The 17902-nt window shown below is 36.1% G+C and overlaps 1 protein-coding gene across 1 annotated transcript in view; it reads right to left on the reverse strand.

Annotated features, from left to right (window-relative positions):
• Window positions 1–17902, reverse strand: part of LRRC9 (leucine rich repeat containing 9) — a 60210-nt gene that overhangs the window by 11027 nt on the left and 31281 nt on the right. The window contains exons 19-29 of the mRNA XM_015823814.1: window positions 16423–16548; window positions 15724–15855; window positions 14877–15054; window positions 13488–13708; window positions 12442–12564; window positions 11361–11491; window positions 9980–10088; window positions 6919–7058; window positions 4880–5016; window positions 2606–2823; window positions 1622–1690 (exon numbers count right to left, since the gene is read on the reverse strand). Coding sequence (XP_015679300.1) covers window positions 1622–1690; window positions 2606–2823; window positions 4880–5016; window positions 6919–7058; window positions 9980–10088; window positions 11361–11491; window positions 12442–12564; window positions 13488–13708; window positions 14877–15054; window positions 15724–15855; window positions 16423–16548 — 1584 coding nt within the window. The remainder of the gene's footprint in view (window positions 1–1621; window positions 1691–2605; window positions 2824–4879; window positions 5017–6918; window positions 7059–9979; window positions 10089–11360; window positions 11492–12441; window positions 12565–13487; window positions 13709–14876; window positions 15055–15723; window positions 15856–16422; window positions 16549–17902) is intronic.

Here is a 17902-nt window from a genome sequence, read left to right on the forward strand (position 1 = left end):
ACAGATATAACAAAATTAACACTTCTAACATTAGCACAGGGTAGTCAGATGTAACATACTTAAAAAAGGAATATTTTTAGAACTTTTAAAGACAAGCATGCAGTCCTTATAAGGACAACAACAACAAAAATCACATTTTAAATGTGTTATACAGCAGTTCTTATTTTGAAAGAGAAGCTATATTGGTAAAGAGAATAATGATGAGCACTAAATCTCCTTAGTACTAGGGAAGCATATACAATTCAATGTTATGTTCAGCAGGAAGGCAATTAGAAAAGAGAGAGAATATGACAAGACTTAAAACGGCCACTTTTACTTTGCACCAAATATATTCCTCAAAAATTTTAAAATAAAATTAGACAACTCTCAGAGCTTATTTTTGCCTCAGCCTCAACCTACTGAAATCAGTGTAAATGTACAGCTGAATACAGCAATCAAGCAGTAATAGGAATTATTGCGTCTGTGAATGCTTCAGATTCAATTCCACAAACATGCTTTGAAGCACGGAGTGCATGAATGCAGGATTTCTTTGCAATTTCTTAAAGTAACAGCTTCTCCTGGGATCAAACAAAGAATAAATAAATTCTAGTCCTCATTCTCTCTGAAATCTGACTTCAAGTTCTGCAATTTCTCATTTAACATACGTATACTGTATACTCTTTGAGAGTAATTCAACTTTGAGAGTAACTCAATCTGAATGAAATCCATAAAGTGGCTAACCTAAAACCTATACAAAAAGTTTTTAACAATAAAAAGTTTAAATCAATTTTAAAAGATACTGAAATAATCACATTTCAAAGTAGAACATTAAAACAGAGAAAATAGTGAAAAAGAATTTCAGAATCACAGAATATAAAACAACATTAAGTAAAAAATAAAGCAATAACCAGAAATCTGCTGGACGTAAACATATTAATGTTCCTGGGCAGTGAAGCATCTTTCTCTTCAGTTCTGACATTTGGAGATTATTATAGGTAGTCCTCGACTTACAACCACAATTGGTCCCAAAATTTGTGCTGGTAAGTAAGACAGATGTTAAGAGAGTTTTGCCCCATTTTACTACTTTTCTTGCCACAGTTGTTAAGTGAATCGCTGCAGATGTTAGTAACACGGTTGTTAAGTGAATCTGGCTTCCCCATTGACTTGGCATGTCAGAAGGTCGCAAAAGGAGATCACATGATCTGGGACACTGCAAATATCAGTCAGCTGCCAAGCGTCTGAATTTTGATCCTGGGGATGCTGCAACGATTGTAAGTGTGAAAAATGGTCATAAGTGACTTTTTTCAGTACTGTTGTAACTTTGAACAGTTGCTAAATGAACTGTTGTAAGTCAAGGACTCCCTGTACAGTTTTGCCTTCTTGCATTCAACTCATTTACATGGTTTCCCAAGAACGTATTGACTCTCTATTTATGAAACCTATAAACATATTCAGATATTGTGTTTAATATCTTGAGTAAATTTGTAACAGTGTATGGCAAGTGAGTAGACACTGAAAGCTGCTTTATTCTTAATGCAGCAGGCAACACAGCATTTTCTAAATAGATTAGGAATACTTAGAGGAATGAAACAAAGGGAACTATAAACTTAAGTGATATAACTGTGCAAAATAGTATACTCACTGGATTTCCGTATATTGAAAGTTCTTTAATACAAGGAAGATATTCAAGTTTTTCAAGTTCGACCAAATCCTGTCCCCAAAATAAAAAAAAAACAATTTTGTTCAAGTAGTTTTTACAGGTAATCCTGATTTAATGACCATTCAGTGATCACGGTGGGCCACCTGTGCAGCCTCCCCCAGCAGAGCCACAGTTATACCACACCTTGTGTGCCACTGACACATTCTCCTCTGCCTGCTAGCAACTATTGCCAGCCCTGTCTTACCTGCCTGATGGCCTGCTTGCAAGCCATCTGAGACCCGCTTAACAACATGCATTCCTCACTTAATGACAACAATGGGGATTGCCAGAATTGCCATCACTAACTGATGGTTACATGATATGGTGTTTTAATAATGCATCACTTAGCAATGGAATTTCTGGTTCTAATTACCCTTGTTAACCAAGTACTGTATAGATTTTCTGTAAAAATATATCCACAAAGTCACACAACATAGCATATGGGTATATGCATACTAGAGAAGCAATGTACTGATAAAGATGCTTTAAGATACAACAACTCAACCAAAATAACAAAGAAACGCCAGAAGTGCCAAAGACTTGTGTGCTATTTCCAAACAGTATTAGGATCAAAAGAGGATATAGACAGGGGCCAGATGCAATTTGTGGGGCATCCATGTATCATCTTTTATCCAGAGTGCACTGTTTTTTTTCTTTTTTCTTTTTAGGCCTCAAATTCAAATTTCTGCTATAGTCCTTCCTGTCTTATGTTTTCCAGCTGACTCACTCTCCTTTGCAATAAAGGAATGAAGAAAACATCACTTTCTATATCAACTTTCTCCACCCTAATGCTCTCCAGATGTGTTGGGAGTATAGCTTCCGAAATTCCACTCAGCTGATATGCTGGCCAAAAATTCAAGGAACTACAGATTAACCCTATTTGGAAGACTTCGGGTTGGAAAGGCTGAGGTATGAGGCCTCCTGTACCTGAATTCTGTTGAGACCGAGGAAAAGCTTCTGTAGTCTCCCCAAGGGAAGCAAATTGTTGAGTTCACGCAGACGATTTTCCTCCAAGTGGAGAGCCAGCAAGGAGTTCTGTTTGGCAAAACAATTCTCACCAATAATTTTAATTTTGTTATGATCCAGCACCAATTCCTGCAAAATCTGCAGGCCTTCGAGCCCTTCAATGTGGCTGATTTCATTTCCTGTTACACCAAAATCAAAAGTGGATAGGAAAAAAGATGCAATGGACAAGTGGAAATAATTAAAAGGACAAATATTTCAGAATAGTTACATCCTCTTCACCCAGCCAAAAACATACTGCTGAATATCAGGTCTTGATAATGGATTCTTGCAACCTCCACTGATCATGGTACTTAATGCTCCTATGTATGAAGTATCTCTGAATAAATGCAGGTTTTATTTGATCTGCAATTGAGTCATATTTTTGTGAAATATATTGGGCTACATTATTTGCTTATTTCAGAGTTAGTGTGTCATATGAACTCAGCAGCTGATGGTTTATTATTATCTGAATCCAGGTTATTGTAACAACTATGAATTAATCAACAAACTATAGTTACAATATTGACTTAGTTAAATGTGTGAACAATTAACACCCCAAGCTAATCAAGTTGCCTTTCCATGATGGAAAGTCCATGATGTCATGAGAACAGACAACATAGGGCAGACGTGTCAAACTCACGACATCACGTGACATCACGCAATGTATCGGGCCGGTTTTGCCATGGCCGACAATGGGGTGGGCATGACTTCCACGTGATGCGTCCGGCCCATGGGCCGGCAGTTTGACACCCCTGACATAGGGTATGATTTTAAACCCATGTATACAATATCCTTCCCTTCCCTTTTTCTTCAAGTCAGCAACTGCCTGAACAAATCCCTGCAGTTTTTGGTAAGATTTTCTAAGTGGTTACCATTGCCTGCTTCCTATGGCTGAAAGAGTGATTGACCCAAGGTCATCCATCTGGCTTTGTGCCTAGGCTGCACTAGAATTCATGGTTTCCCAGTTTCTAGCTAGTGCCTTAACCCTACACCAAATTTGCTTTCTCTTTAATACTTAATACTAATTATTAAATTTAATGTATTTTTTATTTTGTAATTTCAGTTTTTCCTATGTCATGTTAACTGCCCAGACTCTATATTACAAAGTGGGAGGCCACACAAATTTAATAAATGATTAACCAACAAAGAAAATGTTATCTCCTTTGCAAGTGGAAGCATACCGAATGTATATTTGCAGGAAGAACTGAAAAGTTTTCCTAAGGCAAAGGCTACCAAACAGATAATATATTTTTTCACACTACTTAATAGAACCAGTTAAACATGAAGTAGGAATTTCATGACTGCAACATCCTTTTTAAGGGCACAGGAAGATCAAGGCAGTAATGCACATTTCACATCCAGGTCTCTGCTTAAACTTCTTCAAATCAGCTATTAGCTCTGAGGGGAAGAAAATATGCTTTACCTCCCAGAAAATAGCTTTTAAGAGATTCATATTGTGGAATCAGTACAAAGTATAAGAATTGTTCCTCCACTCATACCTCAATCCTAATAGAAAATCTACACATACATTAACGCTCTTCAGAACCTCTGTTGACAAAGGAAATACAGGAGATCCGATCATAAAAACTCTATATTACATTCAGTTGGATCAGAAGAGGTAGAACTTTTTCCAAACTTACCTCCATTCACAGGTTTTACTTACGTTAATAAGTCTGCAAACTTATTTTTTATCAGAGATAGTGTGGCATAAAATAAAACTAAGGCATTGGGGGAGAAGTATTTTCTGAATTTAGTATTAAAACCACCCATTTTCAATATTGTTTCTCTGAGAGAATATTTCTAATTTCTCAAAAGGAGAAAGGGGGGCGATAGAGGCTTGTTTCCTATCCAACCTGTTTATGATATTATGCATAATAGCATCATAAAGAAACTTACCTGATGAAACACATTATCTGGATTAGTGATGCAGGCTTTATGATATGGTGCCTATAAAGCATGTAATTATTTGATCTAATGGTGATCCTCCTTAGGGATTACTGTTGGGGATCACATTTTCTTTTGGAATTTGAAATATACTGTTGCAGTGCATAATGTTCTTCTTTAAAGTACCAGGCAGCCATGGTCTTTTTCAGGATATTCTACTCAATGCACCACCCTATAATTATTTTACTTTGCTGCAAAAGGAAACTACAGATACACAATAATGATATCGAACTAACTGCTATTGTTACTTACCCTGTAAAAACAAAAACTTCAGATTCTTTAGCCTACTAATCTGTAACAAGACCAAATTTGTAATTCCATTATAGCCCAAATGGAGAACTTCTAAACTCTCCATTATTGGAGACAAGCTTTCACTGACTCCTGCATCCCTAAAATAAAAACAGGGGTTTGAGTCAGAAAGAATAGCTTAGTAAAAACTGAATGTGGAAATAAAATTCTATGCTAGGCTTTTGAAATGTTATATGGGAAAGTACATCCAGTTATATAGTTGGAAACCAGGCAGCAATCTAAACATGAACTTTAAGCAATGACATGGAAATCCATTTTTTTCCATAAGGAAATGGAAAAGAAAATGGGAATAGCTATAAATTATTTTTTAAGTTTTGTAAAAGGTTTATGATGACGATCTCTTAGCAATATGTTGGCAATATCTCCAGCCACATGTTTTGGACTTTCTCCATTTCGCTCCTGCCTTTTTTCAGTCTCACATTGGCTGAATATTTCTGAAAGATGCCGGTATAAAAGCTGTAGTTGACTTATGATGTCCTGGATATTAGCACATGCAATAAATGGAAAGACCAGCAGTGAGACCTGCAATAAGCTACCATGACTGATTTGAGTACTGGGCCAGGGTCAGTTGGTTTTCCTAGTTAACTAGAATAGCCATATCACACTTAAGAGTCTTTTCTTACCTAGCTTGGCTCTTTGGAATCAGTGACCACTGAATTATGTCAGCCCTTCAAGGTAGATCAAATTAGGAATCCAATGTCATGTATGTCAGTACTACTTTTTCTGTAAAGTTATAGTAACAGAATCTTGCAAGTTTGAATGCATACACACCCCTTTATCTACATGAGAAGTGGGGAAAGTCTTGTCTGAGAAATTTAATCAAGTTACATTCCTGCCCTGTATTCAGTTCTTTTTTATCTGACGGTTGTCTTGATAGCAGCTCTTCTTCCTGCCCTCAAGGCCGTTCCTTCTACCCTCTCCAATTATGCTTGGCCATGAGCATAAAATAGGAGTAAAACTGTTTTCCTTAGGACCCTGATTAAATTGTTTCTTTTTAAAAAATGTAATTGAATGTGCAGATGCTGAAGTTATTATATGTGATGGGTATTTTAGTTTCATTTTTTATTGTGATAGTGTAATGTCCTGCAACAGGTTATATAATATTGTATGATCTTATATTTGTATTGCACCTACTGTAATTATAATCACATGCTAAATAACAAATAAAATCACTACTACTACTACTACTACTACTACTACTACTACTACTACTATTACTACTACTACAATTTCTTCCCATTTCATCAACAGATCATTGATCAGAAAACATATTCAAATATCTACAGATAGCAACAATTTTCCAGGCTTTTTTTTTCAGGCAAATGAATTGCAGGTAAATATAAATCAATCAGAAATCACAGCAAAATCACATAGCAATGAACTAAATACTGGCTTGGGATATTACATTTACTTCTCTCAAGTAAGAATCTACTTAATGCTTTGTTTAAACATTAAAGAATACATTAAACATTGTTCAGTATGATTTATCAATTAATTCAAAAAGAAATCAATGAGACGTTGTAGTGGACTGTCAAGCCAGCAATAGAGTCAACAGTTGTGGCGTCCTGCCACCCATGAAAATTTTAAGTCAATTAGCAATTTTCAAACTTTACTTAGGTGGCTTGAATTTGAAACACCCCATTCTGAGTTTGAAAAGCCATTTCTTATTCAAAACTGCTTCAATTAATGGGAAGTTTGGCTTATGCATTACCTAGAGTAGACCTCATTTGAGGAAATATATAAGATAAACTGCAAAATATTACTCAAGATGTAGATGAGATTGAAGAAGTGTTCATGGGTGACCAGTTAACCAATTCTATGCTCAGCAATTTCCTGTTACAAACTCACAACATGGTTTTTCTCACAGAGTTGACCCTAGAGGGAAAATGCTTTACTTGGAGACGAGTTCCAGTTCCAGTTAGAGTTCACTTCTCTCCAAGTAACTGCCTCTTCTTTTTGTTACTGATATTAAGACTGTGTACCTGTTGCTTTTTGAAGCCCCTTGCTGTCCATATCCACTGGACATCACTTTCTGATGTAGCAACTGTCTGTTTGTTAAGTGATTGGAAGGCTTTTGTCTTGGGAGAATGGACTCAATGTGATTGTAATTGAGGCAGAGAACCTGCATGAAAAATGGAATTAATTCTACTCAGTTTAGATAATAAGCAGTAGGGCTAACAATTAACTACTGTATATGGAGATAATAATGATGACTTATATTTCTGCCCTGATTAAACATGCAGTGGTTGCTTTAAAAACACCCTTCCCCAATTACCGGTAACATGCTAGCTGGGAAGAGCAGTTGATTCTACCTCATTTAAAGCATGCCAGGGAGAGAGGGCAAAGGATCCTCCTAGCACAAATAAAAACATGCAAAAGTAACTAACTAGCATGTGTGAGAAAATGCAACAATTTCATTACACAAGGGAAGATATGGGAAAAGAGAACACTCAGTTGATATAGGTGGGTATACGAATTCTCTACCAGCCTTGAGCTCCTTTAGTGACTGCTAATTATTTATAATGTCTATTGTTCTAAAATTAGAATAAAGATGTAGTTCTTAGCCATTGTGTCTTAAATTTCTTTGGGAGTTTTAGCCTAGTTTATTACTGCCTTGGGAAACCCGATAGTTTTAATGTTCAGATAACAAAACCCTTTACAATCTTTATAGAATTTAGTTTTAGAATCCACCTCAGGATGATCAGTATTATGCTTTATAATGACAGAAATGACACAAACACACTCCTACCAGAGTGTCTGTGTAACAGATAAAATCAGGTTGTACTAATGTATCTCCATCATACAGAGTTTGGACTATCACATCTCCTTTTCTACAAACCCTCAAGGACTAGTTAAGTGATTGGAGAGTTTTATTGCTGAAGAGAATAAGGGATGGTCCTGTGAATGCTGCTGGTAGGGGAGTTCACTTGAGAACTCAAAATTAAAGCACTCTATTTTCACTATAGAAGGATAGAAAATCAATAAAATTAATTGTGCATATCTATGGCCTGTTTGTAGTTCAGGGAATCAATAATAAGACTATATTGTATTTATTTTTTCAATTTCGTTTTCCAATGTATATATCACACAGCAGTAGAAGTTTAATATTCTTGCTACCTAGAAAATTTTTCTAGTTGGGCATTCTGGTGTTTTAGGCAAAATAACTCATACACTACACTTTCTAGAAGGAACAGCTTGAACTGACCCAATTTTCAGAGACAGTCTTCGTTTATTTTTTTTTAATATCTTTAGTAAAATAATGAGTGAGACAGTTATGCAGAACATGAGAAGATTATATCTTCTTTTGTGCCATTTTGGTTGATCTCAATAAAAGTTTTATCAAACTATCACTTTGTAGTTTTTGCATAAACATATCCCACTGTAAATGTCTTTTCTACAATATCCTACCAACAATCCATTTTTCTTACATTTATAATTTTAGAAAGACTATTTTATCTATATTATCAGAATATTTTGCATTTCCTCTTTAATGTTGGAATTTCAGCAAGTTGAACTTTGAAAAAAAAGGAATGCCCCAAATATGACATTTTCATATATATATAACTTGGTCAAAATCTTTAAAATGCTAATAATGAATATACCAATAGTGGCTCTGAGAGGAATAAGGATGTTAAAATTTAACAGATGCAGATTTTTAGGAATTAGAAGTCACTTGATAACAGAATAACAGAGTTGGAAGGGACCTTGGAGGTCTTCTAGTCCAACCCCCTCCACAAGCAGGAGACCCTAGACCATTCCAGACTGGCTGTTCAGTCTCTTCTTAAAAGCCTCCAGTGATGGAGCACCCACAACTTCTGAAGGCAATCACTGTGATGTTTAGAGTTCAGTTTGAAATTTCTCAATCTGGTTTAGATGTTAGAGAAAAAAAAGCATTTTATGACTTAATATAAAATGTCACAAAACATTTCCTGTGATCAGCTTCTGATGTTTGACTGTGCTATACAGTTCAACCAGGGTTAGTTTCAAGACAGAAACATTTCTGAATATCTCTGAATTTTTAAGAACTTTTAAAGTACCTTAGAAACTCTGCCACTGTTGAAGGCATTAAAAAATCTGGTAAGGAAATATCTCTGAAATAATGACCCAAAGGGGTCATTATTTGTCTAGTAATGTTATCTGTCTGTCTGTTTGTCTGTCTGTCTAGTGATGTAGAGAAAGAAACTGATGACAATTCTCAATTCTATGATTATAAACAATCTGCTCAAGTAAAAGCCTTCCAAAGATTGCCAGTAGTGAAAGAAACACCAAGCATTTGGGTTAACAACTGTTTAGCTTTAAATGGGAGAAGTGTCAAGGTAATGATTTAGAAGCTAACCAGCTGATGTAATGTAAAATGTATGATGTAATGATGGGAATGACTCAGCAGGGTCTATGTCCCTTTAAGAGACAGCTGGATCTGTATCTCTTTAAGAGCTTTGTATAAAAGGGAAGGCTCCACAGATGTGTGCTCTCTCTTCTGTTTCTTGCTGTAACTGCTGTGTGTTGGAGACTTCTGTATTAACACGTATATGTACTGTATATTGTTCCTGGTATATGGTATTGTAGACAGTGTAAGATAAACCACCATTTAATATAGACCACTGTTTATTATGTTTACTCCTGGGTTACCTAGTGCAATAAGACTGTGCATGCTCTGACACAGTTTAGTGATATTAAGTTCATGCACATCTAGAGGACGTCTCTCATAGCTGGGATAAAAACATTTTACATATAATTGAATGGATGGTGCATGCATACTGACAATTCAGACAAGGGCTTGTTCCTGAATCTATCTGCAGTGTCCTCTCCCTTCTCTCTAGAGGAAACCTGAAACAAATACTGTGAATATTTCCATGTATTCCCAGTATTTTTGTATCATTTAATTGTAAATATTTTTGATAGGCAATATTGCTAAAATCAATAAATGAGGTAATAAATAAGCTATATGAAAAAATAATCATTGTGACAGTAGTATGAAGTAGCCCTAACATATTTCAGGATCAGTACTGTAAGAATATCTATTACACATGATAGGAAACTCACCTTAACATTGGGTAGGAAGATCAAACCACTGAAAGAGGTAAGATTATTGTTCTGTAAATTCACACTAGTGATATTTTTAAACTGGTCTGCTGGCACAAGATCCACCATTCTGAGTCAGACAAAAAGGGCATTTAGGGGAAAGAGGTGGTAAATTAAACATGATGCTTTTTCTGATGCAGACTTTAGAGGAACACATGTACAGTATAAACTTTTAATTTCCTTCTTTGTAGATCTAATGCTCTAGGATTATAGGAAACACCTTCTGCCATTGCAGTTATTTGCTTATCCAATCTAGTATTGTCTAACTTGATTGATAGGAATGCTGAAGGTCCCAAGCAGATCACATTAGTACTGTTGCACATCTGGAGATTTTAGAATCTCCTTCATGCAAAGCCTGTATTCTGAGCATCTATGATAATTTCTTCTCTTTCTGAAGTAGGATGTGGGTGGCAATTTTTAAATAGGAAACAGAATAATAGAGTTGGAAGGGACCTTGGAAGTCTTCTAGTCCAACCTCCTGCTCAAGCAGGAAACCCTATACCATTTCAGGCTAACGGTTTCCCAATCTCTTCTTAAAAACCTCCAGTGTTGGAGTATCCATAACTTCTGAAGGCAAGACATTCAACTGATTAATTGTTCTAACTGTCAGGAAATAGATTTCCAATGCATAGCAAGAAAATGATTAATTTTGCTTTGAAGTACAGTATTTCCTAAAGATCCCTATAGTTCTGATTACCCAATTCCACATCCGCACAACTACATGAATGGGAAAAGATTTTCCATAGGTTTCCAACCTTTGGTGGCAAGAACACTAAGTTAGATGGACCAAGGAACTGATGCTGTATGTCACAGAGCAGCTTTCTATGTCCATACATCTATTAAATCAGGGTTCTTCAAACTTGGCCCTTTTATGATTTGTGGACTTCAACTCCCAGAATTCCTCAGCCAGCGTGACTTGAAGCAAGGCTGGCTCAGGAATTCTGGGAGTTGAAGTCCATGAGTCATAAAAGAGCCAAGGTTGTCTACCCCTGACCTAGAGCAACTGATTAATGGAAATGTTTTCCTGGGAACTTTCAGAAACTGTTGCACAAATAATTTTTAATAAGTATTAGCAGTAAGGTGTTTTTGAAACTCAGTTCACATCTCAGCCCCATCTTAATATATGACTGAGACATGCCCCTATTTCTCAGTCTAATCTACCTCACAGGTTAAAAAGGTGTTAGGAAGAAAAGAGAATCACCTATGCTTCCTTAGTTTCCTGTAGGAGAGCAGGTTACAAATGCAATAATTAAACATCAAATTAATATAAAATAGGAACTGATGGTACAGAAAGATAAATCACCATACAGCTATTTCCACTTTAATATCTGAAAGAATTCACCTGATCATAGAGGCTGTCCAGTTTAATTCTTGCATTTTGCTGAAGTTTGAATGGCCCAGTCTTTCTGCCACCATATCAGCATTAAGTTTGCCACCAAACTGATCTTTTGCATTTTCTACTTCAGTTGCTTCCTATATTAACGGCATTTAAAAATGTAAGTTGAAAATATATGTAGTATTAATTACTACCCCGAGGAATGATGATTAATGGCTTCCCTTCAGGTGGAGGGAAATATTTATTGGGATACCATGCCACTAGGCTCTCTGTCTTGGGCTTTGTGCTGTTCAAGGTTTTTATTAATGATCTGAATAATGGAGTTAAGGAGATGTTCTTCAAAACTTGAGATGAACATGACTCACATAATTCTCCACGGTTTTTGTCTGTTTGGACTTCCATTTACATTCATATAATCAGTCATATGCTGATTTGTCTTCTGTAAACTTCTCCCCTGTCTTTTTTTCAGAATTTCAACAACTCCATTCAACCATTTTTTCTTGGTCTTCCTCCTCCTGTGGACCTACTCAGTATTCCTTCATTTGTTCATTATGCAATTCAATCATGCTCATTTTATTTGATTGTACCACCTCAACATACTGTACTTTCTTCATTGTGGTTATTCATTTTTGTATTGAAACCAGCTTTATTCAGCATTTATTCACTCGTGACTCTTATCTCATCTTATTTTACCATGAGCACTTCTTAAGCATCCCATTCCCATTCCGTTCAATTTACTATTCTATGAGCACTTCTTAAGCATCCCATTCCCATTCCGTTCAATTTACTATTCTATGAGCACTTCTTAAGCATCCCATTCCCATTCCGTTCAATTTACTATTCTATACTGTTTTTTCCAGTATATATACATACACACTATTCTATACTGTGTTTTCCAGTATATATACATACATACATACATTCATTCATTCATGTGTCTCTCTCTCTCTCTCTCTCTCTCTCTCTCTCTCTCTCTCTCTCTCTCTCTCTCTCTCTCTCTCTCTCTCTCTCTCTCTCTCTCTCTCTCTCTCTCTCTCCTCATTCTCCCCTTTGTCTTTCCCTTATAAACTAGGCATTTGAAACTTACCACAGCAACGCCATCCAAGGCTTTCAGAGAAGGAATATGAAAAATGACAAAAAGGCGGTAATTTTCTTGCTTCCAAACAATCAGATTTCCATAAAAATCTAGTATAGCCAGACTATTTAGCCCCTAGGAAGCAAATAAATTAACTCAAAATTAAATGTGCAATTAAAGAAAAGGGAGAATCCTACGATAATGGTTTTGAGGTGGATTATAAAACATAAAATGTAATAAGAATTACTGTTTATGATAAAAGAATTTATATGGAAGAGTTTATTTGGAATTCTTATATATGTTATGCCTCAAAATGTTTTAAGGAAATTTTGTTTTTAGTAGAAATGGTTAATATTTCCTTGGCATTTACACAGAACAAAGCTGTTTACTTAGGGAACAATCTCCATTGCTAGCAAAAACATTGAATTCTGATGAGAATACTTTCTCTACAGATCTGGTTTAATACCATATTTTTATTACAATGGAAATCATTGCAGCCATCCACTATTAGTGCTTTGATAATAATTAAAAAAGATTAAGAAATGACTACTGAAGTATATTGGGAAAAAATTTGGAACTGTTGTATCCAAATATTTTGCCAACACACCTTTATAGAGAACTGGAATTGATGTCTTCTATTTTTCTTCTTCTTGGTTTATAGGTAAAAAATGCAAAAGGAAAAATATTAAGGGAAAAAGTGGATGGAAAAGAAAAAAAAAGCCTCCTTGTATCTCAATAAGTATTAGATTAGAGTGGCTTTGGACTTTGAAGCAAGTATGCTATATTAACGTCATATATAATGAATTGTTATTTGTTAAATAACTACTCAACTCACAAGACTTTATTTTCTTTAGTTCACAGCTCCATTTTAGGCAGTATCAGCCTTCCGTACTCTAATGCACTCTTAGATGAATTAAGGCTATATTTTCCTAATTCTTCATTCCTAATTTTGCATTTTACTGCATTTGTAGGATGCCAGATAAGAATAAGCTTACCTTAGTAAGATTTTTGTTCACAGGTAAAAGTTCAACATCTTCACTTTAACACACAAATGTTACCTTTAACTGATATATTTCTTGGTTTGAAGACACGTAGTTGTTGCTTATGTAGAGTTCAATGAGTGCATAGGCCTTTTGTAAACCTCCTAATGATGTGATACGGTTGTTTTCAAGAGAGAGGTAATGGAGGTGCGACAGATTATCGAAGACATTTCTCTCCAGGCTGGTGAGATGATTATTGTTGGCACTCAGTCGCATGAGTTTGGAGAGTTTTGAAATACCTGGAAAAGAACAGACCTTCTCTGAACAGATAGGAAACAGCAAGAGAACAGCATCACAGCAGGTAGGGAACAGATAGACAAGGAATCATGTTGGTCTACAGCTTCAGCTCATCTTCTCTAATTAATACCCCAAACAAATGCTTATAATCTACTTTTATTTACAGGATATATTTGTGTCCAAGTTGCCTATGTATTAAAAAATATCTTCCTGATGCCAAAATGCCAGACAAAATAAGGCAAAAATATTGCAACCCAGTGGAAATTCTGTAATATGTGAACCACAAGAATTGCAAGCCTAATCTGTGATTTATGAACTATAAGCAAACCACCTTCTAATTAACTCCATTATCTCAGCTACATTTGCCCATTACTAACAGATCCCTCCACTCTCTCTACCTTTTCCTCCTTCTCTATTTGGGAGATGAATACATATTCATGGGAAATCAGGTGTATGAGAGACCAGATCCTTTTTTTTCTTAAATGTTTCTTAGTTAGAGTATGCAAATCAAAAAAGGTGTGACAGGATGGTAATCATTATAAGTATATATGCCTTACAATTTAACAGTTTAATTTTAATTTGCTATACTTTTAAACACTATTTCATGCTCCTTATACCCCCTTTTGCAGATAATCCCTACATTCCACTCAAGAGCTTTAAATGTTGAATGAAAGTCCTTAATGCTGTTCTAGTGGGAAGAAAATTCATAATCTTTGTGCAGTCCCTGAAAGGATTCTGTGTCCTGCATATAAAACCTGTGAGGTATTTGTTCCTTGCTCCAGGTTAATATGATTTATCATACTGGCAAGCTCCAAATAAGAAGAGTGGGAGCCTACTCAAGTTTCATGTGAAGGAAAATGCATAAAATAAACTGTCTAATGGATTGCTACATTTCACACTAGTTTAAGTAGTTGGATACCACTTTTCAAAATGACACCGATTATAGAATGCATAAAATGCCATCCCCACCTCCATCCCCAAAGAAAGATAACATATAGTACAAATAAAAAATGCACAGACCAGGACTAGAGCTGTCTTTTGGAGAAATGGAAACATTGACATAAATGACAGCTGTGTAAGTTTTCAGGTAAAAGCCATCTAGAAGCAAAGTCTAGTTTATGCTTATCCCCAAAGTACAGCTGTACAGAATTAAAAACAGAAATATATTACCTTCAAGATTTACAATGCAGTTTCCATCTAATGTGAGTTCCTCCAGATTAAGGCAACGATCTAAACCTTCTACTTTAGTGAGATTATTGTTGCTGAATGATGCCCATCGCAAATTCTCTAATTGTTCTAACCCACTGATTTTGCAGAGATGCTGGCTATCCAGATCTAACACAGTAATCTGGGGGAAAAGAGCCACACACAACTCTCTCTGTAACAAACATTAATCAACTATAACACCAACTATAATATAAGGGGGACTGGGGTGGGAAGTGCTTTGGGAATGTTGGATGGTATGGCATATCCCCTTCTCTCTAATCATTAACTAGCCAGCCTCCACTGCAGCTATTCTGTCTCAGTCTGCCTTCTTCATTAGTTCCTTTCCTCTCCCACACATCCTATTTTTGGCACCAATGTTTCCCTGCTTTTCCAAGAAGTTAGAGGATAGCAGAGCAAGAATCAGCCAATGTAATATAATCATTGAGCTATTGGACATTGGCTGAGGAAGACCCTGGATTAGTCCATTTTTTTTAAGCCTAATTTACCTCAGAAGGCTATTATGAGAATAAAAATGGATAACACATGTGCACTTGGCTAGAGTTTTTGGGAGGGAAGAAGTGTGGGACATAGGTGTATTACACAAAGAAGTAAAATTACAAGTAAAAAAGCAAATGTAGTAAGTATTTATATAGTAAGAGCAAAACATGTGGCATCCAGCCAAAAGATAATAGTGTGAATGTAAAATTATTCCACCTAATAGAAATTGGGAGAAAGAAGTAGGAGGGAGTGGAATATTAACAAAAGGAAGTATTGTGTAGTGGAGTTCCCACTTTCCCTCCACATCCCTTACACTAGAATGCCAGTTGTTCTGAAATATATCCACTTTGTTATTGCTTATCTGACTCAAGATTTTGGCATACGGCAAGATACTAAGGACATGCAGCTTCTCCTGATCTGTCCGAGAATACTCTACCAGAGACATCTGGAGAATAAAGACAGATTAAATGGTACATTAAAATAAAAGCATATGTTGCACATTTCAATTACAAGATTACACAATTCAGTAATTTCTCTTCCCCCTTTATCTCAAAGGACTTTTGCTGCTTTCTAATTACGTATCTCAGTTTTGAGAGTACAAATGGTGGTCCTATGTACAGACACTAAAAGGGAATAATTTTCTGAAATGGTTTGTTATTTTGTGAATATTTGACTCCAAAAATATCTTAAAGGTCCATAAAGTATAATATTCCTAAAAAAACAATTACACAGTGTTGAAGTGTAAAGTAACTCTGAGTCAGCAAGAGAATTATAGCATGAGCGATTCCAACGTATTCTTTCAAATAATACTGAGAAAAATATGTCAGTTAAGTGCTACTCCAGTTAATAAAGCTCAAGGCATATTATATTAGGTTTTCCAAGATGTCATAAAAAATCTTGCATTTTTAAAAATAACAGTAACAATGATAATACTTAAAACTACATTTCAATCTGCCTATAATGTTGTAATCAATGTACAATTATCATTTTAAGAAACAAAGAACCATCAAACCTCGGTGATTTTGGAGTCTGCTATATATTGAATAGCAGCTGCTGCCTCTTCCCCAGTAATCAAAATTCCATCAAGGTGCCTCAGAGCTCTCAACTGACCAATCACACTCAGGCGCATAGAGGCTGGCTTTGGGAGAAGAAAAACAGGGAATGGGATGCTGCTGTTCTAATTTCAAACTACTCAATGACCACCTCTACCTGGAGTAATCAGTTTCAGACTACTTCCACAGCTTGCTTCTTTTCCCTTCGGTCTCCCTACCGCTCTCTGGCCTGCTTACACCACAATTTTTTCAAACAGCCTTCCTCTATTAACGTCATTGTTTCAAAACAATATTATTTTGATTTCAGATTCCAGTTCTAACTTAATTCTATGTCACATTACTTTGAATGCCTCTTCGGCATTTTTATTAGAAATATCACTTCTGGAACCACACATTTAAAATTCTTCAGTCTTCAGAAATGGATGGAGCTGAAACATTCATTGGTATAGGCTTGATACACCTATTTTAGTCTTTCATTATTTTAAATAGGACAAAAATTGTGCAACTTAAAATTACCAGCCAAGGGACAAAGTTCTGCATGGGTCCTGTAATCTGCTCAAAGCTGCATTTTATGATGGAAACTGATAACATGAGAAATTGGACCAACATAAACTTCTTTTAAAGTGCTACTGATTGCCATGATTGCTGAAGTGCAAATCCTCTACTTTGTGGCCATGCATTGAACGTTTCCAATTGTAGAAGACTTTTTAAGACACCTGTTCTTCTAGAACAGACATGTCAAACTCGCAACATCATGTGATGTCGTGCAACGTATCGGAACTTTTTCCCCATTGCCGGCAATGGGATGGGTGCGGTTTCCTCATGACGCGTCCGGCCCGCAGGCCGGCAGTTTGACACCCCTGTTCTAGAAGGAGTAATAGGCAGTAGTCCCAGAAATGATTGCATTCATGACAATGTGAAGATGTTACCTTGTCATGCACCAAGGAAGCAACTTTCTGTTTACAGCTACAGCCCCTATCCTTTGGAATAGCACATACCTCCCATCCAGAGATACATGTGGCTCTAATCCAGGGATCTTCAAACTTTGCCCTTTTATGACTTGTGGACTTTAACTCCCAGAATTCCTCAACCAGCGTGCTTGGCTGAGGAGTTCTGGGAGTTGAAGTTCACAAGTCATAAAAGGGCCAAGTTTGAAGACCCCTGCTCTAATCCTTCAATTTTTCCTGAAGTTTCTTATGACCTGGCTCTTTTCCCAGACTTGAAGTTAGGGTTTGTGGAGCCTTGGTCATTTTTTTTTTTTGGGGGGGGGGAGTGTTATGTGTCTTGTCTATATGGTCACTTTTCTTCAAATTATTATTATTTTAAATATTGTAAGCAACTCGGTCTTTTGGGAATTGAGTGGCCATGAAATCCAATAAATAAACTCTGATTAAAGCAGACTTACATGTAATGCAGTAACAACTGCAGCTGACTGAAATG

This window comes from Protobothrops mucrosquamatus, unplaced genomic scaffold, assembly GCF_001527695.2.
Source record: "Protobothrops mucrosquamatus isolate PMUCROS unplaced genomic scaffold, P.Mucros_1.0 scaffold2004, whole genome shotgun sequence".
NCBI classification, from domain to species: domain Eukaryota; kingdom Metazoa; phylum Chordata; class Lepidosauria; order Squamata; family Viperidae; genus Protobothrops; species Protobothrops mucrosquamatus.